General features: G+C 43.1%; 1 protein-coding gene across 1 annotated transcript; it reads right to left on the bottom strand.

Moving 5' to 3' along the window:
• Positions 1–1,095: 1,095 nt before the first annotated feature.
• On the bottom strand, positions 1,096–27,122 carry TTPA (alpha tocopherol transfer protein; the record flags this gene model as incomplete). Its single annotated transcript, XM_025198490.1, has 5 exons — positions 1,096–2,323; positions 4,032–4,142; positions 6,254–6,447; positions 8,255–8,408; positions 26,970–27,122. Coding segments are annotated over 5 exons (789 nt in total), but the record flags the coding sequence as incomplete, so codon positions are not given.
• Positions 27,123–27,125: the final 3 nt, after the last annotated feature.

Here is a 27,125-nt window from a genome sequence, read left to right as displayed (position 1 = left end):
CTTGGAAAATGAATGCTTCTATAATTGGAAGATGATAATATCTGGGCATTTGAAGAAAAAAAAAGCCAGCACAGATCCCTTAGAAATGGTTTATTCTGTTTACTTTCTGAATATAGAGATATTAAAATATGTACAAAATTATAAAACATTGTGCATTATAGTGCATTTATAGTCAGTAGCAAAATTATATTTGTGTTGACATTTGATAGCACGTTATTGTTAAAAAAAGGCACTCCTGTTGCAATTTTAGTGGGAATAATATATGTGCAGACTGTTTTTTACTTTGCAGTTCAAGTCTCTTCATATCCATTCATCTTAATAATAGCCTTTCCACCTGTCTTACAAAATTCTCTAGCGACATCTGAGTAATTTGGGCTATATAATGGGTGAAAACATTAAAAAACATATTTGAATCCCAAGAACGTACTTACAGCTAACATTATGTTGACTGTGTTAAACATTCAGAGTACCATTTTACTCATAAGCATTCAGTTTTAAAAAAAGGACACATTATTTCACTGGTCTGGTGCAAAAAAAAAGGTAACACTGCTCCACAAAATATGAAGCCAAATTTTGCCTTTATATAATGTGTGAGGCCATGTGAAACAATTAGGGCTGTGAGTTTATAATTAACAAAAACGTTTACTTCTGCTAGGTAAAGCAAAAGCCATACAAAATGTTATCTTCACTGGAAAACTAAATTTTCAGTTAATTGGAAATGACTTTCTGTGATCTCTTTCCAAAGCATTAATATTGAAGAAATATAATAACTATGGCCAGTAGCTTTTATTTCTCCACCATGAGGGAAAATCTACTTTGTTCCCTTTAACAGCCTGATTCTGTGACTTGCTAAGCACCCTTTATTTACATAGGCAGGCAAGGATCTTTGAATAGACGTAATATATTTTATTAGACCAACTGAGCAGTTGGAAAAAAGTTCTTGGCAAGCTTTTGGGTGCACACACCCTTCTTCAGGCATAGGAAGTCTCTGCTGGTCTGAGACTCCAAGAAATGAGAGAAGCTAAAAGTGTGTCAGGATGTCAGTGAGAATGTAAATAGGTAGAAATTAGAAAGACAAAAGGTAAAGCAGAGAGAGGAGGGGGAAGAGAGCAGTGGGGGAAAAGGGCTGAAGGGAGGCATTACAGTGATAGAATACAAGGTAGAAAAGAGGCTGTTAGTGAAAAGGAAAACAGCAGGAGATCAGGAAAACAGGAATGAAAGGAAGTTAAAGGTATTTACTACTTCATAGGGAACTGCTCTGTAAATTCCCCAAGAGATGGTCTGTTAGAGGGAGAATCAGTCATCAGGTTTCAAATCTCAATTTATTTATACCTCCTGCTTTCTGATTTACATTGTCTTTCCACAGCATTTAAGTTGCATTTCCCCATTCTCCCTTCACAGTGTTAGGTTATCATCTCAAGTACTCCCACAGATAGGAGCTGCTCATTGCAGCGGATGGCACAGCAGTGTTCCACCACTGCAGACTAAACACCATCCAAACTGTGCAGGCCCAGCTGGGCAAACTGAATGAAAAACAGTTTCCCTGAGAATCAGTCCAAAAACCATCCCTTCTTGGCCCCCCCCCTTCAGATAGACAAGAGCCCTGAGAAAAAAAAATCACTGCTTTGTATAATCCTGCATCCAAGCCAAACTGTTTTGCTCTAATCAGGATGGCTCTGCAGTTCTTGAAATCATTTGGCTCTTTATCTTAGCCCCTCATCAACTTGATGAGTCTTAATGCAAGAGCTAAACATATGGTCTATATTGAACCATCACAGATTAGTGCTCCATGAGGACATATCTAGAAGAATATTGATCTCTGCAATATCCTACATGTAGCATTATACAGCCTCTAGGCATATAATTTAATCTGTTACAAACAGTAGTGCATATTATCCCACTAAATGTGAAACTCATGAAACTTTTAGTCCAGAGATGTAAATACTTGATCTCTTCACGCTAACATAAGAATGCAGTCACTGGGGCATTACAGCTCCCAATGTCTTGTTTACAATCATTTCAAATTTACATGAAAGACATCTGATTACATTTTTTTTCTGATTGCAGTTGAATGCAAGGAACTAACTGCTGCTCTCTATTTTAATGAGCAACCTAAAAACTGAGATGTTATTTTTGTATGTTTGGTTCACTGGGACACAAGAGAAATACTCTGAAGATACTCTGCGGATTCCATTATAAAGTCAGTCCACTCCTGAGCAAGGTCTTCAATGGAGACTTCCTCCCCTCCATATTCCTGTGGAAGAATGCTGGCTGGAAAGTGTTGAGTCAGGCTCTGTATGTAATTGCTGCCATGCATGTGTACCTGAAACCAGAAAGGTGGCTTGAAAATGGCTTTCTAGGCTTATCAGATACACATTTACTTCTGCTTGAATCCCATAGTATTGTGTGAAGATATTAAACAAGCCAACAACCATTGGTGTGAGAAGTGAAACAAGCTAGTTTTCACAAAATGTTTTCACTGTTGTTCTTGTCAATAGCTATGCAACAAAATATTCAAAAGAAGTTCTCACTGTGTGAATATGCTGTGGCTGTCTCAGACTACCTCCTCTTTGAAATGCAATCCTGAGAGATGCTGAAATTTCAGGGAACTGTACTTTACATAGCTGCAAGCATAGCAACAAAACCTTGCTCTATGTGCTGTTTCTGCACTAATGTAATTATTTTCATTAGAGAAAGCCTTGTATATCCACATAATTAAAGTGTATGAAGACCAGCCTTAAAGGTCTGATCATGCACAAAAGTTTGATCATTTTGGATAGGCATCTGGCTGGGGTCATCTGACCCCAGCCCTCTTTCCTGCCTAGGCAGGGGGTCGGACTCAATGATGTGTTGAGGTCCCTTCCAATCCCAGCATCTATGAATCTATGAATATGCAAACCAGTATGAAAGGTGGTTGGCCTAAGAGGATCAGATAGAAAGTATCACATTTTTAAAGATATTTAAGTGCTAAAAAAGGCAGATAGGCATCTAGTGGAATTTTCAGAAGTGCCTGGATACTTGATTCCAACGGAAATCAGATCCCCTGCTTCCAAGTGAATTCAGATGTTTTAACCTGTCATTACAGTAAAAAAAGCTTTCTTTTTGGTGATTTTTCCAACACTGGCTTACAGTATTTTGATGCCTCACTCACTGCTCCCATTGCTTAAATAGCCAGCATCTGATTGTTAACATTTAACAAGAATTTTCTGCAGACAAAAATGGCACAACAACTTCCAGGAATAAAAGCATAATGAAGTGAACAGGTGGTTAACTGTCTTTTTGTCAACACTCCATGATTGGGAGCAAAGAGGGAGTGAGATAGCACCATCTGTTCCTCTTGAAGCCAGTCCTGCTGGCCTCTTCCCCAGACCACATGAGCCTGGGCTCACTTTAAGTGGTCTTATTGATCCCAAACTTCTTCTGTTCCACTTCATCAACTGTGGGCCTGCCTATGTTGGTCTTTCATCTGGGATATAGGTTGTAGCTGGGTTGGTTTAAGGACACAGGTTCTTTGGGTAAATCTGAAATCTTTTATTAGACCAACTCAAATAGTTGGAAAAATGATTTGCAAGCTTTTGGGTATAAATACCCTTTGTCAGGCTGAGGAAGCATCTGTAGTTGATATATGCTCTTCCTGGATGGAATGAATAGCTAAGAAGCCAGAGGCTGGTCTGCGCTATGTAGTGGTGTCTTCCACTATGTTTGCAGTACATGGAGCATAATGTTAGTGCTCAATGAATAACATTCACTAGAATTTAAAAGAAAGGATCGGAGACCAAGTCTCTAGTCCTACCTCTACTGAAGGCTTGCTGTATTCCTTATTATGAAAACTGTGATGATACCAACCTCTTGCCACTCTCAGATCATTAATATTTATACAGAATTTTTCTTCTACAAAAATCTCTATCAAAATGAAAGTATAAATCTGACTTAGGCCATTCAGTGCTCAAGCACTAGTGACCCAGGTCCTCATGAAAGTTTGATGGCTGTAATTTTTTTGTGGAAGAAAAGAAATTTTTATGATTACTCACCCGTTCCTTTATTTTTTCAGTGAGGAAAGGTTTAATTAGACTGAAGACAGGGTGGAAAAATAAAGGCTCATTAATCAAGTGGATGCCACGAACCTTTAGTGGAAAGGAATCCTGTCAAAATAACAACAACAAAAAAAGAGAAATTATTAGGAAGATGGTTTTCTTATGGCCAAGTGCAGCCTAGTGCATAGGTTAGAGCACCCCCTCCCCCAACCTTGTTAACTCTTGCTTAGAGTACAGATTTCCCTCACTTTATGCTGTACATGTGTTCTTGGAAAATGGCGTATAACTCAAATTCACACAAAGGGAACCCACTTTACAATGTAACAAATAGGAATACGTTCCAAGACCTTGATTGTTCTGACCCCCAGACCCATTTCTACCTCTTTTACAAGACAATTTTGGTACTCACCAACAGCACAGCTGAAGATAAGCTAGAGGGACGCTTAAAAGCCATAATGGGGATGGCGACTACAGAAACATGTTACAGAAAATGAGTGAGGAGCGCAGATTCACGCAGGAGATGATATTTTGGTGCGTGTCACTCCCGCAATGCACCGCACAAAGCAGCTGACTGCGGGCTTCCACCACATCCATCTCATAAGAGTGAATTTACCTCGCATATAACGAATTTTTGGTATAAAAAGGTCATCGCATGAGAGTGAATTCGCACATACAGAACCTGCATAAAGCGAGGGAAACCTGTATTTACCGTTTACAATTTGTTGCTTTTAAACTTCAGAAAAAAGAAGTCTAAACTAATTCCTCTAATTGCATTGGGAGGAAATCACTGCAGTAAGAAGGAACATGATTTGCTTTATCATTAGATCTGGCCTTTCCACAAGCTTCCAGTTCTGTGCAATGCAGAATGTATGACAAAGGTATCCAAAAGCCAGGCAGCCAGCAGCTTTCCTTGGCAACTCACATGACAAATTCTGTTAGGGCTGAGGGGAAGATTTGCCTAAAATGAACTATTTATTTTCAAAACAGTGAGTCAAAAGAGTTTAAAGTAGCTTTTTAGAGCATCAAGAAAGAATCTTTTCTTTAAAAAACAATCAAAATGAACGTGGAGAAACACTTAGAATCAAATATAAATCACTGAAATTTACTTACAAAAATTGTTTTTATGACATAATTTTGGAAAAATTCTGGTTGTAAGGGGAGTCTTGCCTGAGTCATGAGGTGAATTTGTTTTACCCTTGTGAGAACTGAAAAATTTAGCTGCCATATAACCTCCATAATATAAAATGTTAATTGTATTAAAAATTAATTAGAGTGCCACAGCTGAAAGGAAATATGGCTAGTGTTCAAAGATACTTTATCTGGATCAGAGCAGGGGTGTCGCACCCACAGACCAGCCCTGCACTCCAGATCTAGTGCATGTCATGGAGCAGCTGGAGTGGGCAGTGTGTGCAGCCCAGTCTTGCTCTGGTTGCTCCAGGGCTGTGCTGCATGGCCCTGGAGCTGCCACTATGAGACTGTAGTGCCCTGGAGCCGCAGAGTGATCACTGAGCGCAGCATGGCCCTGCAGTGGCAGGCAGTCACTACGGTGCTGTGCTGCACATGGTGGCCGCTCAACCAGGGCTCTGGAGTGCAAGCAGGTACACAGGGCATCCAGCCTGTCCTGCATGGTGCCTGTGGGTCACTGAGACCCACAGGAAGCACCAGCGGCTGGATGATACAGCTCAATGGGCTGTATCTTTAAGACACCTTTGGAATAGAGGAAGAGCAGCCTGCTTTCAAACCCTGCTTCACTGCTACAGCTCTGCTGACTACAAGTTTCTTCCCTCTCACCAAAGTCAACTTACAATAGCAGTCACAAATGTTTTCCCCATCAGTGTTACAGTAACTTTTCTTCTCTTGTGATTTTGAACTGATGTGCTCTTATCTAGATTAAAAATCAAACTTGCTAAATGCAACTGTTTTCAGGAACTTTTTAACAATGGGATAAAAATCACACCTCATAGTACCCTTCAAAGGATCTGGTGGCATTCAAGGTGCCCCATCACCCTTGTTAAGAGTCACTGCCTAAAGAGGGTATGGGGATAAAAAGGACCTTAACTTCCAAGCAAGAACAGAAGAAAAGTCTCCATGAAAAATATCAGCCTGAAGAGCACAGTTGTTTTGTTCCTTCAAGCTGCATGATCTCTGCAAGGTTTTAATCACAAGGAATTTTTGCCATCTTTGGCAATAAAGCAAGTAGAAAGAAGTATCAAGCCTACTGTGACCACGGCAGCAATCCTCCTGGCCACTGTCGGACAGATTTGAAATGCATGAGCAAATCGCCACCCTTGAAGATCAAAAATTGCCTTGACTCCATTCCTCTGTGTCTCTGTCTCCTTTACGATGAGCTCTGATGTAATAAGACTTACGCGAAACACATCATATGCTGTAAACATCTTGGGATCCCATTGTCCTAAATAGCAAATAGGTTGCATTGCATTACCAAATGGATATTGTGTCAAGACACAATTCCGCTTGCAACAGCTTTTAATTAGTTCCTCAAGTACAAAAAATAAAAGTAAACTGCATACAGAGTGTATGTGTCATTTTCTTTCCCTTTGAGACTTCTCAGATCCTGCAACGGATAATTTTGTCTGTTCAGAAGTCATGGTACCTCTGGTCTGGCTCACCTTTCATCTTCTGCTCTGCCTGGTCACTCAGACTCTCAGCAGTCAATTTTTCCTAAGAAGAGAGAGCCTGTTTCGAAGCTTAACAAAATGTTTGCTTTGAGAATTATCTAGTTTGTCAATGAAAGTAAAAATCTTATTGGGAAGAACCTCACCAAACTCCTCAGTACAGCATCTAGAAATAAAATGACTAGAGTTACCCTTGACAAATTAACATGTTAAAACTACAACTTGCCTTGTCTATACTAAGATTTGAACAAGTTGGCCAACACATTAAAAATACACTTCTTTTCTTAGTGAAGATAAGTCTTGCATTACTGGTCTCTCTTTAGCACTTAGTGTGTCTCTGATCCTTGACTAGGGTTTCTAAGATCTCCTGTAAGAGAAGTAAACAACAATAACAGTAATGGTGGGGTGATATTAAATACAGTAGTTAAAAAGGCAGACAGCAATTTAACACTGACTCACACACAAGTTTAACAGGAAGTGAACAACACTTTATCCAATTGTTTTGAATATGATACCTTTAAGTGGCTGAAGAGCAAACATTTAAAAATGTTTGTGGCACTTAAGTGCTTCCAGAATCTGTCAAATGAGTTTTTCAATTCAGGGGTATAGGTTGTAGCTGTGTTGGTCTAGGGACATAGACAGACAAGGTTCTTTGGGTAAATCCAATATCTTTTATTAAACCAATTCAAATAGTTGGAAAAATTCTTCTTTGCAAGCTTTTGGGTACAGGTACCCTTTGTCGGGCTGAAGAAGTGCCTGCAGTTGGTCTGTGCTCTTCCTGGATGGAATTATAAAGAAGCCAGAGGCTGGTATGCATGTGAGAAAGCCAATCAGTGAAAATCCAAATTGAAGTAGTCAGTAGGTGAGAGGCAGATAGGTGGGGTAGAAACTTGAGACCCTATGTTTTTAGTTTCTGCTTTGTTATGTCATTGACATCATTATCTGTTGAGTGTCTTCAGCAGCTTTTCTGGCAGTTCAGAAAATACTATTTGAGACTACCATCCAATAGATCAAGGGCCCTCAGAGTGTTCCTGATACTGCGTACCAAGACAATTTGGATGTTTCCAAATAGTTTTTAAAATCCCTTGGATGTCTGCTTGCCATTGGAATCCTCACTAGATACCCAAGTAGCTACACACACCCACACAATATTATGGAAATATTGGATTTCCTGTTTAACCTTACCCCTTTTCTAACCTTTGCCACTGAAGTTGGCCTTGAATCCAACTGGAAATTGTTTTCATTTAGCCGTTGAGCATAAAGACCAGTCTATACACAAAAATTATACCCCTTTATCTATACAATGTTATGGTTAAAACAGTACAGATCCTACTTGTCCCAGCCTGACTTCAATATGGACACAGTTATATTGGTATGAAAGTGTTTATTGCAATACTCCCTATAAGGCAGGGAAAATAACTAATACAGTATAGTAGAGTACTGAATTATATAGTGATATAACTAGCAGTTGTACCAGTAAAACTATCACAATAGAAAAATTTCAACCCTAATAAAAATGTTTATACTGGTAGTAACACCAAAGTGTAAGAAAGCCCTATGCTATAATAAATGGCTGTTACTTACCAATCCTATAAATCAGAACTCTGCTGCCATGTGGGTCTCTCGATCGCAGAACTCCATGGTAACCAGCACGCAGGAGATTGAGAATAGAAGATGGCTGTAAATCTGCAGTTATTTCTGGGCATTCAGCTCTCCACTTGTGATAGTTCTTCAATAACTGTAGGAAAAAGAAATGCTCTGACCAATGAACATCAAGGTAACTGGGAAGCAAAGTATAAGGATACAGAAAAAGTGTCTTGGACCAGTGAGTCACAGCTATATGATTAAAACTTCTATCATTTCAATGCTTATATTATTTTTACTTTAAATAAAAGAATCTTAAGCAGAGAGAAACTACCAAACTGGGTCACGCTGGGTCCAGAATTCTGTCTTTTAACAGTAGACTGGAATCACTATGTCAGGGGAAGATGTTACAAACCGTACTGTAGACTGTTATGGAATGATCCATAGGGATAGTTTCTTCTTTACTTCCCATTAGAGGTTACCTTATGCTCTAAAAAAACAGGCGTGTGTGGCGTTAGATACTTTAAAAATATTATTTTAACACTGGATATTTTTATCATCCATATCAGTGTCCAGACCTTTGTAATCCTGATCAGTTTGGGTTTCAGTGATACTTTGTGCCAATGATCTCTCTGGTTTGCTAATATATAGAGTTACTGTCATCTTAAAGTTTAGATTTGCTGCCTTTCTGTCTCCTTGACTGTGCCCCTCTATACTATTCTTTATTTTGTTTATTTTCACCATGCCCTCATTTAAGCAGTTATGTAACAAGGGTGGGGTAAGAGGAGCACTAGCCCTAGGCGCCAATTTAGACAGGGTGCCAGGTTGACCCTCTCCCTCTTAGAAGTCTTTCCTGTGGCAGGCACAGAGCTGAGCAGGTGCAGCACCATGCTCAGTAGAATGATGCTTTGCCATGGGAACTGCAACCTTGACCCCGGGGCTAGGGGGCAAATGGGGCACCAGGAACAGCTCTTGAGAGCTGCCTCAGTGGCACATTTTGCTAGGAGACAAGCAACAGCAATAGCGACTGCTGCTCAAGTGAAAAGAGCCCTGTAGGTAATACACCCTTCCCTCACTGTCCGGTAGTAAGCACATTCCTTCCCCACCATCCATTCAGTGCTCAGAGCAGGGTAAGAGCTTCCTACACCTCTGCATAGATGTCATATTTCTAAAGTATACAGCTCCAATCCCGTCACTCTTCACATAAAAGGTTTTCCATGATTCTAAGAATACTTTTGTTCTTGTTTTTATCTATTTCAGATATTCCCCTATAAACTTTTTCAAAGTATGACCAGAATATAGCACAATATCCAGTATGTACTTCTGATTTCTCTTGTACAATAGTATTTTTAGCATGATTAAACATTTTCCAGCCTATTTCCTATATATCTGTCTGGCTTTCTCTTTTTTTCCTCTTAATTGCCATTATATCTTTGTAGTTCACTCATCTAGGTACTTTCTACAATAAATTATGCAGAGGGCAGGGTAGAGTGGTACCTAAAGCCCCCTCTACATGTTATACTATTATGTTATTTCCTCATTAACTGTGCAATAAATTTAGACTGATGCAGGGGGTGCCCAAGATTGGGTTCCTCTATACCAGCAATGAGACACAATGGGCTCTAATGCGCAATCCCACAATCATGCCTCTTCCCACACGTGCCTGGCGTGGCAGGAAGCACGATTATGTGGATCACACATTAGATCTGAGCATGCTTTTATCTTCATGTGCAGAGGAGGCCTTAGAGACAAACTGGTCCAGATGGGCATGAGCTTTTGTAGGCAACAATCTACTTAGTAAGATGGTATCTTTGAACATAAGTACCGCCATTTACTGGATCAAACCATAGGTCCATCTTCCCCAGTACCTTGTGTTACACAGTGGCAGAGAGTGGATGCTGGAAGGGAGAGTGAACAGGGTGTGACCACATCTTTTTCCACTATTCCTCCCTCACTGGCAGCCTCCAACATCTAAGGTCTAGGAAGTTCTGATTCAGAGGCTGTACCCCTAATTCCCATGCGCAATAGTTACTGATGCACCTTTCCTCCAAAAATTTTTTCCAATTCCGTTTTGAATCTGGATAAACTGTCAGCTTCCACAGCATTTGGTGGCAATGAGTTTCACACTTGAATTACATGCTGTGTGAAAAAACTTCCTTTTGTTAGTTTTAAACTTACTACCTACTAGTTTTATTTTATGATCCCTAGTTCTTGTATTGTATGAGAGAGTGAAAAATAAATCTTTATTGACTTTCTCTTCTCCATTTAGTATTTTGTAAACCCTTATCATGGCCCCCCTCAAGTGTCTCTTTTCTAAACTGAATAGGGCTAACCTCTTTAGTCTTGCCTCATATGGAAGCCCCTCTATATCACTAATTGTCCTTATTACCCTACTCTGGACCTTCCCTTGTTCTTCTATATCCTTTTTGAGGTGTGGAGACCAGAGTTCGGAACAATATTCAAGGTGTGGATGCACCATGGATTGATAAAGAGGCATGATGATGCTTTCCATTTTTGTTACAATTCACTTCTTAATAATCCCTAACATTTTGTTTGCCTTTGTGATGGCTGCTGAGTGAGCACTGAGCTGATGTTTTTAGCATACTGTCCATAATGATTCCCAGAGCTCTTTCCTGTGTGGTAACAACTAATGTAGAGCATTAGTGTAGGTATAGTTTAGGTTATTTTTGCCCATGTGCATCACTTTACATTTATCTACATTGAATTTCATCTGCCATTTAGTTGCCCATTCACTCAAAAGTACCAGATCCTTCTGTAATACCTTACAGTCTACTGCCTTGGTCTTTACCACTTTGAATAATTTTGTCATCAACACTAATTTGGTGAATTAGCTATTCATCCCCTTTTCCCAGATCATTTATGAATATGTTAAAGAGCATTTAACCTAACACAGATCCCTGGGAGACCCTACTGTTTACCTCTTTCCAACCTGAAAACTGACCATTTATACTTTCACCTTGTTTTCTATCTTTAAGCCAATTTCTAATCCATGAGAGGACCTTTGCTGTAATTCTGATTACCTAATTTCCTTAAGTGCCTCTGCTGGAGGACCTTGTCAAAGACTTTTTGGAAGTCCAGATATATTATGTCAACCAGATCACCCTGGTCCACCTGCTTATTGACACCCCCAAATAACTCAAGTAGGCCCCCTCAAAGACTCCAAAGAACCCCCAAAGAATTCAAGAGGCATGAATCTTTAAGATGCTACCCTGCCCTGCCTTCTGTCTGACTTTAGACTAATATACCTGGTTTTTAATGGGGTGTAGTTTAGTGCTTGATCAGGGAACCATAATATGCCAGTAGCTTCTGCTCAAGAGCAGTAGAAACAGACTTTTACCTTAAATACCCTTACTATTATTTATCTTGACATTTGTTTCAGAGGCTTCTTGAACACGGAAGGGACACACACATTTTATAAGAGGAATTCGTCTCCCAAATGCATCAAGCTGTCTTATTGCACAATTCTCTCACACACCCTCATGAGAAACTTATTAAATCTATTACCATCATAACAGCTGCGAACAATCAGAATATCCACAGCACATTTGAAAGACATAAAGGTTTTCTCCCAGTCACATCATCAAGTAATGATGTAACGGATGCCTCTCCTTTCTTTAACTGCTGATAAGCAGGGGTCCTAGTTTTCTGTGGGGAAAAAAAAGTGAAGAAATCTGTTCAAAAAACACAAAAATCTGCATTTTTCTACAACCTACTGAAAGTGCAGTGGCATCCCACAGTGAGTGGCACCATTCCTACTCTCTTTTATTTTTTGTTGCAGTTTTTGTTTCCCAGCCAACCAGCAGTGACACCTCCTTCCACCTCTTCCCTTCTACTCCTCCCCCCATTGCCGATTGGCTTTTGGCAGATGGTGGGAAAATGCAGATTCTGTGTTTTTCTGTGGCAAACAGAAAACTAGGATCCCTGCTGATAAGACACCGGCTTTTAGAAAGCAGAAGTAATGGAAGTCTCCCTTTAAAGAATCAACAAAAATCCTGTCTGTTGTACACTGTTTTTCAGAAGGAGGTAATGCAGGTTTGTATAGCATTATGCACTACCACTGCTGAAAAATAAAAAGGGCTCTGCATGCAGCTGGAATCTGCTGTGGATCTGAGTAAGAGGTCATTAAATTGTGTTACCTTTGGGTTACTTCCTGCTGGAGAACAAGAAAATATCGATAATTCCATGAAGAATAATCATGGAGAATTAAGCTGACGATGCAGTAGTTCCAATTTCTGAATGCACTGCATTTTTTTTCCTATTTAAGGAATGATTATTTCAATAATATATTACATAAATAGAACATATTCATATTAAGTTTAACTATTTTAATAATCAAGGCTTTAATTGCTGTTGTGAAAATAGCTCTGCGGTGTACAGCAGGTATTGATTGTATTGAGCTGTTAGTGCCTGCCACTTTAAGAGCTGAGCTGAGCAGCCAGCAGATGCTTGATTGCAGTGGCCATTTTAGATCTCTGGCCACCTATATAAACAGAGCAGTTCCCTGCTGGCAGGCCAGGCAGAAACATTGTCTGGCTGCAACATCCTGAAGGTAAGGGCAGGAGCTGTAGGGGATATTTGGAGGCTCTTGCTCCTGGACATGGCCTAAAACTGCACCCTGCCAGGAGTGGGTGGCCTGGTGGGGCTCTCAGTGGTGCAGGAGCCCCCAGGAAATACCAGGCTAGTTACCACCCCAGTGAAAGGTGGGTCGGGGCACCTTAACCCCAGCCCTCACCTTTGGGTGGGTCATTTATCATCAGAAGTAGTTGGGGCCTAGGCATGGCTGAGGCCACCTGATCCCACCAGGGAGGGAAGCCCCGTGGCCCCAGTGAGGGGGCAGCCCCAGTGAGGGGCGGTGTGGAGCCCCAGTGAGGGGAAAAACCAGAGGGCTGGCATCCCAGTATGTATGAATATATAGAGTTGCCCTAAAAGGAGCCAGGGCAAGCTTACATGCGGTCAGGTAATTGGCTAGGCACTACCCCAGTGAGGGGCACAGGAGAGGCCCAAAAGACAGTATGTCTGCCACCCAAGGTATGACCTAGCTAAAACTTATAGCCTATGGGGCCTGCTCCAAGAGGGAGCAAGGCAGTACAAGTTGTCGATGTGTGAAAAAGACCCTGTGAGAGGGGGTGGAGTGTGTGAGGCCCTAGTGAGAGGAGGGCGATATGAATGTGTGTGACTGAGGCCTGACAACGAGGCCTGTGCTTGGTCCGGCTGTAAGCCGGGAGCACTGCCATCTGGATGCCATCTGCGAGGCTTGGGCTGTGGTGTAGGGGAGGAACAGAGCCGCAGATAGTGCCTCCTGGTATTGGGACAAGAATAGGCAGCCTTCTGGCATCGGGGCAAGAATGGGAAGCCTCCTGCCTTAATTAACAACTTAACTGATTAACAACAAGGCATGGCAGGAAAGACAGGTGAGTGGCGTGCCCAAAAACAGGTGGGGAAACTAGCACTGTGGCTAGCCAGGCACTTTGCCACAAGAAGTGATTTGCAAAAAAAAGATTTTTTTTTTTTTTAAACATTTTGTTGGTCTAATAAAAGATGCCACCTCTGTCCACAAGCCCTGATTTCTTTAGGAACAGTATGAGACTTAAAAAGGGCACAGTTTGGGAAGCACTTTTTAGATAACCTAATTGTTCAGTTAAAAGAGGTACTATAAAATGTGATATTCTTTTAAGAAACAGTTTCTTCTCAGGAGCAAATTTATGTTAGGAAAGGTAGGATATGACTAGTCAAAACCCAGGTGTAGGAAAAAAATGATCTGTTTGATCACCTTCTAAATAATACAGGACTTTTTATGACTACCTTTTTAAAGCCAAAACAACCATACAAAGCTATAACAAGCAGTATTAATCTCTCATTTTCATGAATATTAAAAATTCTCCTAGTTGGAGACACCAGTGATAGTCTATATCCTGTAGTTAGTGATGTGTGAGAACAGAGAATCTGAGTAAGAGATTATTGTCTTCTATATTTACCAGAATTTTCCACCTCTGAATTTGTGGTACTAGTAAGCACTCTAAAGAGCAGATTTTGAATACTTCCCCCCCCATGCTAAAATGTATCTTAAAAAGAAAATCAAAACCACAATAACACGTATTACACTTATTAAAAGGATTAGGGTTTAAAAAGCTGGCCTCAATTTTTCATGTAAATATTTCACAGGAAACATTATCTTTACTTGGACATATGAGAACTAAGCATTTAAATATCTACAGCAGTGATTCTTATCCAGGGTGCAAGGGCAACCTAGAGTGCCTTGGGATCCTTTAAACCAGGGGGTGCCATTCTATCTTACTACAGTTAGGTGTGCAAACATGACTTGCAAGATAAACCAACACTTTTCAAATAAGAATCCACAGTGTTAATCCGTTCTGACCTATTGTGGGCTTTCTAAATTCTTTGCAACAGAAGAATTGCTTTAGTATTTTTCTATAATAAAAAAACAAACAAAAAAAACCCTATCAAAAACATAGAAAAAAATGAAGAACTGGGTTTTTCAAAGGGATGCCTCGAGTCTAGTGAGGAGTGCCTCAAGCCTAAAAAGTTAAGAATCATTGATCTATGGCCTCAACCCTATAGACCAGGTGAGACATTACTCTTACTTCATGACAAGCATGCAGAAAGCACTCTACTGCCATAACTGAACAGATAGGGCACCTAGAGCACTGTAAAAATGGTGGATCCCATTCTGAGAACCTTGGATGGATGTGGTATCCGAGTACAGTGGTGTAGGTTAAAGTGCTGTATCGAACATGTGTACCAGATCCCATTGCGACTCATATTAGGTCACACTGCGCTGGCAACCCATGGGACTTTGCAGCACCCTGCTCATCCCCGGGATAGAGCTCTAACCTCAGCTAGAGTTCATCTGCTCTACCCAAGCCCTGGGCTGGGCTGGCCTGCCCCTAGGCTGTCATGGACAAGAGTCAGTGAAGCCTCTGTCCCCAGTCCTGTGCTCTCTCTCAGGTTAGCATAGAGCCATCCACACAAACAAAACTGCTTATTGCTGAATTTCTCTTATTGCATACTGTCATGGGTGAAGCTGAACAAGTGCTGAATGTGGTTCAGCTGCTAAGAGAAAAGTCATTGCTCAAAGAAATTAGGGCTGCTTCTGCTCACAGTTGACCTGTCTTAAGAACGGATTCATCTGCACTGATTTTGGCAATGGGCAATTTCCCTAATGGATGAGAGGCTTTGGACAAAAAAAAAATGTGTTTAAAGCTTGGCTACTTAATATGGCTCAGAGTGGCATCATAAGTTTGGTGATGAAAATGCCCTCTAACCCATGCCTCTACCAAGGTACTTAATAGTTCTGTAGCAGTAGCAAATTGTATTGTGCTTTTAAATACTGTTACAGATTCCCTGGTGTAGATAGGAGCCCCAACTCCTATACTATAAAAAATGTACTTGAACATGCCCAAATGTACATCAGCACACCTATACATACTAATGTGTAGCATCACTATTTTCCAACTTGTCTGGGGAAACCAAATGTATGTGTAAAATGTAGGTTATTATGAGAAGTATTTACGCTGACTGTGATCAATACATGACAGGACCAGAAACACATGAGACCAGCTCACAGACCTGAAGTCCCAGAAACCTTGGATGCATTCAATAGTCCATAGAGAAGCAGAGAGTATTTCTCTGTTCATGTCTTAAAGCCAATTTCTAATAATTCTGTTCACAGAATTGGTTTGGAACAATGTGCACTGGATAGAAAACTGTTTCAGACAGTCTGTTACAGGCAGTCCTCGGACTTACGACACAATTGGTTCCTAAAAACCGTGTCTTAAGTCAAATGTTGCAACTCGGAACCAATTTTCTCATAAGAAACAATATTATAAATGGGTGATTGGTTCCTGAACCAAGGCCCAATACCCTATTTTCACCAAAAATACCCCAGAATTTTGCACTCGATCACTTATAGATGAGTAATATAGCTACATTAATATATTTATATTGTAAATAGCAATCATATCGATTTGAAAGGACTTCTTTGAGGTGACCTTGCTGGACTTCTTGAAGGGCTCTTGGTTGGACTTTTTGAAGGGTTCTTGGCTGGAGTCTTCTCAGGAGTCTTGGCTGCAGGTTTTTCTGGAGTCTTGTCTGCTTTCTTAAAGAAAGTGTCCAAGGAAGTTTGGACAGATGTTCTCCAAGGAGATGAGTGATGCAGCAAACTTGTTCGCTGGCATGGCATTGCATCAGATCAAGCATTTTAAGCTGAAATTGGCGTTGTAATGTTGAAATAGGGTGTCAATTTATAAACGTTGTAAGTGCAAAACGCTGTAACTTAAAATGTTGTAAGTTGAGGACTGCCTGTACAGCAGTTTAGGTATGCTGCTGGGAGTCCCATAGATAGATGCAAAGGCTAGCTAGACCTCGGAACTTTTTCTGTCATGCTGTTTGTTGTATTAGTTACCATGCTATTGTAGACACTTTTCCTGGCTATATGAATAATAATATCCAATAGTCTTGCTGGCCTTAATATGTCTAGAGCCATGCAGCAATCCAACAAAAACCTTTTGGGACACGGTGTCTATGGCGTTCCCCTTAGGAAACACCAGATATCCTTCAATGGGAGGAAAGGAATTTTTCCCTACCTTCCCAATCTGCTGCCTGCAAAAAAAGCAATGACTTTATATTCCCTTCTGAGCCCAGGAGATTCCCTATTGTACAGCATTTAGGAAGCCAATAAATATACAAGAACACCCTCCTGAAGCCCTTGTGTCTTTGTAATGGCTCTAGTCCCCAGCTCTCCCCTGAAACTCCCCTCCTCCTCCATTTATGTTGATACCAAGGACTGTCAGACTGTGAACTGAACCACTGAAAAGAGACATTCAGATTTTGGTTAAATTTTCCACCTATGGCTGCAGGATGAGGCAACATGTGCTCACCCAAGCTAGACCTCCATCAAGCTCATCCCACATGTAGGAAATTGGAAGCACTGAGAATTGGACACTTCTTACAGTTTTATTTCCTCGGCTTTAAAATTCCTTTGCTAGATCTCACCTTCTTAGCAGCAAAGTTTAGAGATCTCTCCACTGGCGCTTCTGAACCACAATGATAATCTCTGTTGTTAATTTTGTTCTCAATACCCATTCATTTTTAGCAAGTAGAAATGCAGCCTGTTCAGACACTAGTAGTTGCCAAGAAGGACACAATGTTTGTTTCTCTGTGTTCCTGTCTTAAAAGCAGTCTGTCAAGGTGAATAACATTATATGTGCCCACTTGACTTACACTGTTCTGCAAACCAATGTTTTCCATTTTACAGAAGGCTGTATCCCACAATCTGCGTAGAGGAACTGGATATCTAATGTGACTGCTAATCACACAGTGACCTGAAGCACTAGTTGCCATCCTGGCCTCCTTGTGAAATATCCATCTAAGTGAAATAACAGAAGTCCAAGGCTATTTTTTCTTGTTTGTAACAGCAGCCAATCTCAAAAATCCTAGGTACAGGTTTCTTTGGTCAGGCAGACTGTTGCACACAATTTTATTCAAATCATGGCCAGCTGCAAGACATAAGCTGGTAGGGGAGGGGAAGAGGAAGGGTTTTCTGTCTCTGCACCAGGCCCAGCAATGGGCCACCCTCATCTGTGGGCTGTACCTCCTCAACCCCATCACAAACCCCATGGACCAGATACAGAGACCAGAAGAACCCCCAGTGTGTGGGCACAGACCCAAGGAACCCCAGGGCCAGACACCCTACCACCTGGACTCTAGCATGGCTCCCATGCAAGCAGAAGCTGGGTGGCAGGGGCCAAGAAATTGGCATAGGGCCTGCATGGAGCCAACCCTGTAGCCTCTGCAACTTGGGCACTGATAGCAGGTGCCTGGCCCATGGGCACCTGGCATGCTATAAGGTTTTTTCCCGCTTCAGGACCACATGGGGCATAACCAGCTGCCTCTGCGATGAAGGTCAAGAACCCTTGAAATTTACAGCCCGGGTGGGATGTGGGGCATTGCCAGAATCACAGGATGTCTGCTGGAAATCTCTGGAAATTTTAAGATTGTGGAGGTCCTTTCATCCATCCACCCTTCCACCCACCCCCACATAGCCAGACCCTCACCCACCTACGGATGCCAAGACCCCACATGTTAGCAGATAGTTATTTTCAATCCCTGTTAGCGAGTTGCAGGGAGGGGAAAGACTGTTTGTTGACAGTTATATCAGTAATGGTTTATTTTTTCCAGAGTGAATAGACGCATAGAGGAAGCAGTTAAGTCAAGGGGTTTATGTATAACAAATGGAACAAGACACAGAACAGGAAGAAGTAAGGAAAGAAACACAAGGCGGACTTACCCAAAGCTCTGAAAGTGAGGGGAACTTTGCACTCAAATGAAAAAAAGAGCAAAAGGAAATCAATGTAGGGAGAAAATGAAACTGTACTCAATTATTTGGCAAAGACTGTAAACAAGCAACTTAGTCTTCATAAGGTATTCTAACACACAGAAACAGAAGTTTCACCTTGACATAATATCCTTAGTTAACTAAATTAAGAGATGCCCGGTTCCTTCTACATGCCATGAAGTTTGGAGATTGACTGAAGATGACGAAAAATGGGTGACTGAAATTTGGCTTTAATGATCATCCTCTCAGTGGCTTATTGCTGTCAACATAAAATATTGAATAGGGAGCTGTGAAGAAGATATACCTGCCCAAAAGAAACACTACTATTGTGGGAACAGTATCTCAGTACACAGCATGGTTGTTATCTGCTATTTTTTTTTGGTAAATTTAGAAAAATGCCTGACATGGCAGCAGTTATAAGATTACCCTAAAAACCTAGCAGTGAAGAATGACAATTTTAATAATTTTGCGGTTGGTTCAATGAGCATTTAGGATTAAAACTGGATGTGTTATGTTATTTTTCAGGATCTAACAATCAGTAATTAATAGAACAGATGTCATAATCTATAACAGTATTAATACCTTTGCTCATTCTTCATGCACAGAATAATTACAGTTGTGAGGAAAAATTACAGGAGAGGATTTAATAATAGGAATCTAAAGCAGGGGTAGCAAACTCAACTTGAATGGAGGGCCACATTCCCTCCGTCTCTGGTGCCCACAGACTACACCCAGCTCTCATGTTTGTAGCTCCAGTAACACTGCAGTGTGCATATGTGTGTGTGTCCTTACGCCACCACAGCCAGAGGCTGGGATCTGTCCCTGGTGGCAGGGCTTCCTACAACAGCAGCCTGCACCTGAAAAAGTTACACTTGTCAAGTGTTAAGCATGAAGAAAGCACTCTAAAGTCATGTTCATGGCACACAGAATGCTGTAAAAATGGCAGATTCCGCTCTAAATTAACCCAGGACGGATGTGATATCAGACAAAAGTGCTTTAGGTTAGAATGCTTTATCAAACTTCTGTACCACATCCCATAAGTCAAGGTAGGTCGTATTCTGCTGGCATCCCATGCGTTTCACTGGGCTCGACCACTCCCTCCCCTTGCACAGAGGCGCATTGGAACTTTGCTCGCTTGGCTGCTCCGAGCTGTCATCCAGATGCTGGGAGAGGGGGAGAGAGAGGGAAGAGGGTGTCTAGATCTTTTTATTTTTCTAGCATTATACAGTGCCCCTGCTCCAGAGATGGAAATATCAGGCCCCTTGGCAGGTAGCAACAGCAAGGTAGGGCAGAACAGCTAGAGCAAGCAAGTGGTGGCTGCAATCTGCTATGCCCTGTGTGCATGGGGTTTGGCGGGGCCATGGCATGCTGCTGCCACTGCTGCTGGACGGGGGGAGGTGTGTGTGTGTGTGTGTGTGGGTGTTTGTGTGTGTGTGTGTGTGTCCAGCCTGGCCCCAAGTGATTCTGTCCTGAACTCCTCCCCTCCCCACCCCTGATCCATGACAGGGACAGGTGCCCCAAGTCCCTATGTCCCCATCACAGCTTCAGGAAGGTGCCTGTGCCCAGCCTGCACCTGCACCTGCTGGCACTTGGCAGATGCCCCCCACACAACCCTCGGACCCCAGCCCCTGAGCATCCCCAGCATGACCTGGTGGTTCCTTCCAGCCCTGCTTCTCTCTGAATCTCTGTGATTCCTGTCACTGACAAAGTAACGTGGGCGGGAAGGGCGTGGGAGAGAATGCTAGTGCACTCCAGGGACAGCTTGTCCATTTGGTTGTGCTTGGGAAGCCTGCAGGGCATGCTGGGAGGTCTTTGAGAGCCCCCCTCCCCACCCCGCCAGCTGCTGACCTCAGCCAATGCAGACTCCAAGCTCCTCTGCAGGCAGACACTGCACGTCTGTTCTGTTCAATCCTGGCCTAATCTAGAACACTTTGAGTAAAGCATGATACTTAAAGCACTTCTACCTCGGACTTATTGAATGTCTGTATTTAGCCCCAGTGACAGCAAAAACAGTGGTAGTTCCACCAGCAGTATGGACAGAAGCCCTGCTACCACAGCCAGAGCCAGAGCAAAAGTGTGGCCTGGATGACCCAGGTCAGTAGAACAGATCCGGTCTGGATCTAAAGCACTGAACACTCAGAACTACCAACTCAGCCACATTCTAGCCTTGATCCTACAAACACTATGACTAATCCTATTAAATCCCATGGGATTACTCATGCGCACAAAGTCAAGTGTGTATGTAGGAGTGGAGCTTGAGGCTATGCATCAACTTCTAGCACTATATCAAATCAAAATCATTTATGCCTCCAAAAGTTCCACATTCTAAGCAACACCTTTGTACATAGTTCAAAGTCTAGACTTTGGAAACTATGATAGGGCATAAAGGATGCCCTCATGTAACCCCACAGTTGGTCTTTGTAACAAACAAACACCAGTATGTTTGCTTTGTACGGGCATCATACCAATTATTGTGAGGCAATTCCATGAGAGAGTAATCTCCTAAAATATGCACTCAGCTAAAGCCAGATTTGCAATATGCACTGAGATGTACAAGGCACTGTTCCAATTCCTTCACTCCACATCTTTCAAATGAAGGGCTGCCTCCAAATCATGGCCAAATGTTTTTATGCTTGCTTTTCCAGAGCTCAGCTCAGCTCACAGTGCAAGTCTGTTTGAAGCAAATCACACCCATATCCAGCCAGTATTGGAGATGTGTATCTCTGGGGTGAGAGGCAGAGGAAGTAAAGACTAAGGGGAGAAAAGCTATGAAAGGAGAAGATAGGCAAGGTTCTTTGAATAGATGTGATATCTTTTATTAGACCAACTGAGTAGTTGGAAAAAAGTTCTCAGCAAACTTTCGGGCGCATAGGCATAGATGTTCTGAGGCTCCAAGAAATGAGAGAAGCTAAAGGTGTGGCAGGATGTCAGTGGGAAGCAGGGAAGAGAGGGGGAAGAAAGTGTGTATGTGGGGGGGGGGAAAGCCAAAAGGAGACACTACAATGGTAGTAATACAAGGTAGAAAAGAGTCTGTCTGTGAAAAAGGAAATAGCTGGAAATCAGGAAGACTGGAATGAGAGAAGCTAAAAGGGTGGCAAGATGTCAGCGAGCATGTAAATAGGTAGAAATCAGAAAGACAAAAATGTGGCTCTACCCACTCTCCAGGCCCATCCCATTTTTGAGTATGAAGAAATGTTGCTCTCTACCACAAAAATGAAGTCAACGACAAATAAATCAGAATACTGTGGTAGCTGGTCCACGAGGAGGAGTGGGTACCTACTACTCTGGCTGGGGTCCCTGGTTCCTGTTTGATAGTGTATCGTTTCTATGACAGTGCAAGGCCATGGAGCAAAGACTCCATAGTATGCCCTATTTTAACCCTAGACTGTAGGCAGGTGGGAGATAATGCTTTTTGCAGTGCTCGTACCTGTGCGGGCCGCCTCCCGATCCCGTCCATGCGGCCATGTGCGGGCTAGGAGTGGTATGCGAACCCGTTTTTGTGCACACAGGCTGTGGCCAGCAGCCCGGGCACGCGGGGTCGAAGAAGACCGGTGGCGAGCTAGAATTAGTTACGGACACGTAATGGTTGATTAAAAGATTGTTTACTTACACCAAAGATGGTCGTGGTGTAGGCTGGACAGTTTTCCAGGCACGGCTCCGCTTAAGTCCTCGCTAGAGGACTCCGACAATTGACCCCGGAGTTGTTGAAGCTCTGCAGGTTCGGCTCGGTAATTGGCCCTGGAGTGGTTGAAGCTCCGCGGGTTCGGTAGTTTCAAAGGAAAGGGATACATCTAGGATCGCGCTCGGTGACGGGGAGAGGCTAGAGGCCGTTTAGCCCCTGGAGTGGTTGAAGCTCCGCGGGTTCGGTAAATAGGCCCCCGGAGTGGTTAAGACTGTGGGTTCGGGAAATCGGCCCTCTATTGCCCTCTTAAGGAGAAAAGAAAAAGCTGGGTTCGAAGGGATTAGCAGCGCTTAGAGATCTTCACGCTCTTTCTCCCAAACTCCAATTGCTTTCTCTCTCTCTCTCTCCAACTTGGGCGGAAGCCACCCAAGCTCTTTATACGGCTAACAAGCCAATCGCTAGCCGCCACGTGTGCCTATATTAAGATCGGCCAATAATGTGGCGCGAATCTAAATACAAATGGTGGGAACTCCTTTGCACCGTGCATCTCCAAGATGCAAAAGACATGCACCATGCAAAGAAGGCTACAAACTGGCGGGAAATACTCTTTTGCACGCGGGTTCTCCTATTGCAAAAGAAAACTCCACCGTGTAAAGAAGCTGCAATTTGGCGGGAACATAATTTAGCGGTGCCAAAGCACACAAAAACAAAAAACCACAACTTTGGGTTGTGACAGTACCAATCCCTGCTTGCATCTCCCTCAGGGCACAGAGAGATTTGTTGCTGCACAGGTGTGTGGAGTGGAGACAATGACACTGTGATTCCCTTCTCAATATGGTGAACACTATGCAGGTATCTCTCTCTCTCTGAAGCTTCTTGTAATAAAACCTTATTTGTGCATTCAAGCCTAATTGCCCATTCAGTGACCTGGCTGCAGTTAATCTTTTCTGTCAAAGGACTTCTCTGTTCACTCAAAAGGAAGACAAATCTTTGCCAATATTCCATTTGGACTGAGTTAACCCTTTCCTACTGTATGTACTTTTACACTTGCAATCCTTTACAGGAAGGCAATCAGTTAACTTTGTGCTTTTGGAATCCATGTTTAAGTTTCATGTCTTATGTATACACCCCCACTCACTTTCCATGAGTTTTCATTTCTTTCTGTTTCTTAATCGCCATGCAAAAATTACATAAGAAGCAAGTGTCATGAGACTAATTACAGGGGAAGGCAATTCTTTTGGGTGGAGAACCACTTATTGAGTTTTGGCAAACCATTGAGGGCCACATGACAGGCAGCCAGGGCAGATAAATATTAATTTTCTAAATTTTTTAGGGGCCCTGGAGAACAAATAGAATGGCCTGGCAGGCTGCATCCAGCCTGCAGGCCACATTTTGCCTACTCCTGTACTAGGAAAACCTCTGGATTTGTTTTTAAATCTCCAATTCTTCCTTCTTTTTGGTCAAATAAATGCCTTGTTTCTGGGTTTTCGTCAGTTAAAAAAATAGCAGCATCCCAGGTCTTATAAGCCCACTCTATACTAGCTGTGAACACATCATTTGGAAGAAAAAATTGATATAAGATTTTGTCTCCAATGGGTTGTTATAAGAAGTGATTAAAAATATACTACCTTGCTACTGTCTAGCTGATCATCTTTCCTTTAGTAGCAGTTCTGTGTTGGGCTATGCCCAGATTTTCAGATGTGCTAAGAGTGAAGGAGTGGGACAGGTTTGTGCTGAATTGTGACTAAGGCTGTATGAATAATTTATTAATCACTTTGGTGGCCAAGGTACCATGCTAGGTCAACCATGCACCAAGGCTACGGGCAAAAGTTACACATACATGGCTTTAAGTGATCAGAAACTGGTTTAAATCTGTAACAGAACAGAAGTTCAGTGTATGTAAACCCATTTCGAAGTGGCTGAAACTGGCTTAAGATAAACCTGGTTGAATGAACGTAGTATCAGATTTTACTGATTTAGGTCAAACCAGTTTACAAAACTTCTGTCCAAGACTCCTTCCTGGTTCAAGTTAAATCACAGTCCCCCAGTATCTCAGGATGCTTTGTAGCCCTGGGCTGGGCTGTAATGTCTGCTCCAGGGAGCAGGGTTGGCCCTGTCTCTCTGATCTATAGTGAGGGCTGGCTGACAAGGGGGTGGGAAACCCAGCTAGGGACTGCAACCAGGGGTGGGCAGTCCCTGACAGACCTTTCCCCACTGGAAGGGGGGGGGAGGGGGGACTCATGGGTTTAAATCTCCCCTCTCCCACCAGCACAGGACCCCAGCCAGGGTCTTCTTGGCAGGCGTGTGACAGCCCCTGCCAGGCATTCCCTGCTCATCACTGGGGCAGAGGGGGCAGGGGCATGAGGTGAGGTACAGGGTAGGGGGGAAAAGTGTGGGAGGGACTGCCCCTCCAGGCAAGCCCTGGATAGGGTCCAGGTTTAAACCCCCTTCTCCAGCTCAGTGCACTGGCCCTGGGCCGGGGCATGGCCATGCCTCCTATATCCACTTGAGCGGGGCATGGGGGGGTAGACAACAGCCTGAGAGGGACTGTCCCCCCTCAGGCAAAACCAGCTGGGGGGTTGGCTGGGCAGGGCAGTCCCTCACAAGCTTTCCTACCCCACGCCCAGCCCCCTCTGCTCCAGCAGCAAGTGTGGAATTGCCTGGCAGCAGCTGCCCTCCTCTCCACCTTGAGCATGGAGTGGGGTAGGGCAGAAGACTGGGGAGGTAACCGGCACTACCCCCCAATCCAGGCAGACCTGAGCTGGGGTCTGATGCAGGCCACGGTGGGGAGTTTAGCATGCCCCTTCCCCTGGCCTCAGCATGTTAACCCTGAGCTAGGGCCTGCAAAGCCTGAATCAGTTCAGCCTTGGGCTTTTTGACTATCTGTACTTAGGCCAAATACTGAAAAGGTACTAACATCTAGCTGAATGAGTGTAACTAAGAAGTCAATCTATAATATTCCACTTTGTCTCTTGACTGCTTATCCCAATACTGAGGTTGATTGAATTTGTTATACAGAGTGGTGACAGCAGCTTAACTTGGGGACTGTACCAAAAGGGGACAAAGACTGCTTGAGATGAGGTGCTTCTTGGGATGCAGATGGAGGTAGCATTGACAACCATATACAAGAACAACAAGCTAGTAAAAGGGAGGAGACATATCAGTCACATATACTGACATGAGCTCAGTCCCACCTTGCAGGAGGAGATTACCTTAAAGTGTGCATCTTATTTTGCAGTGATCTCTAACTTTCTAGGGCTTTTGAAGACTAAAGTGACTGTGGTTATTCGGTTTTTTGCTCAACCTGTTTTCTTCACCTTCTTGCCACACTGCTTCCAAAGGAGTTCATTTAGAAGCAAGAGCATTGACCACCCACTACTAGATGCAACTCTGGACAGGAATCAGTCTAAACCACGACGTGGTTAGGAGATCCGAGGTGCTGGTTTCGGAGAAACTGAACTGTGTAGTGCCATGACCCGATGAGAGATGCAAGCTTCTCTTGAAGCTTGTGCCTGGGAGCACACACTGTTCTAGATTAAGACACTAACAAAGATGGGAGGGAAATCTGAATATACAGAAATAAAAAAAAAAATTAAAGAGATGAGTTTTGTTGCTCATCGGTGCTAATTCGCCCATATAACATCCAATTAAAGCATTGCACATATGCAAAGCAGGAGAGTAAACATTACCCTAAGAGTCGTAAATAAACTTTACCCTAAGAGTCTTAAACAAACAGTGGCTACTTTAATACTTGTCATTTTTTTAAATACTGAAGAAGCTTTTAAAATCAGCAAAAAATTAACAAACTTAGAAAGAGAGTACTTTTCTCCAGTGTTGTTGAATTATAGTAATTCAAATGCTTTCATAGCAACAATAGGGGGGGAAACCCAACGAGAGCATGATTTTCACCTTTAAAGGTATCTGTGATTTGCTTCCTGACTTAAGTAGTTGAATCTTGACTCCTCACACTCTGCTCCAGTCAGTAAGATCACACCAAGTTCATAGGAATACTTTGCGCTTCCATGGCATCACATGGAAGATTGCCTTGGGTATTATCCAGCTCTCTGCTCCATACCCTTAGCTACCAAAGTAGCTGCCCAGTGTCTAAGCTGGACAGTTTCTCTACCCTGCTGTACTGGGTTTATCAGGTTGCCAAGGTCTGATCTGGCCAAGTCTTGTCAGCAGGCTGAACTTTACATCTGGGAACAGTCTGGTGGACTTGAGCGGGTTCCCGGTGGCCAACAGGCAGGTCTGGGGAGAGAGAGTCAGGTGTCTTGATTCCAGTGTTGCCAACGCTCGTGATTTTTGGCATTGTTCTTAAAGTCTACTCTTTGGGAATGTGAAATCTTAACTCTTATTTATTTCTCTCACTCTCTCTGTCTCTGTCTCTTGAGAGATAGACAGAGAGAGAGATGGATAGAAAGATAGATATAGAGATGTGTATCGCTATAGAGAGCTAGAGATCTCTAGACCGATAGATATAGGGGGATGGAAGAGTAAGGTTTTCACATTCCCGAAGGGCAGACTGTAAGAACAAGCCAGCAGTCATGAGCTGGCAACACTGTGACTCTTTCTGGAGCAGCAGCGGCGAGATGCAGAGGCGCGTGTGTCCTTACCTGGGCGCTGGCAGGCACCTCTCAGCCCAGCCCCGGGGAGGGGGTCCAGCAGGGACGCAGGATGTGCGCGCCCCTCGCCCCATGCGGCCCTGCCGCCCTTACCCTCCAGGCCAGCTCCAGGTTGAAGTCGCGGGCCCGCAGGAACCTGAGCAGGAAGGAGTCGCTGAGAGGCAGCGGCCAGGGCTGGCTGCGGTCCGCCTCGGCTCTGCTCCGCAGCTCCGCCGCGGCAGCTCGCACCGCGGGCGCCTCGTCGGGCAG

The sequence above is a fragment of the Alligator sinensis genome, unplaced genomic scaffold (assembly GCF_000455745.1).
Source record: "Alligator sinensis unplaced genomic scaffold, ASM45574v1 scaffold860_1, whole genome shotgun sequence".
NCBI classification, from domain to species: domain Eukaryota; kingdom Metazoa; phylum Chordata; order Crocodylia; family Alligatoridae; genus Alligator; species Alligator sinensis.
This window is presented reverse-complemented; position numbering and strand designations above follow the sequence as displayed.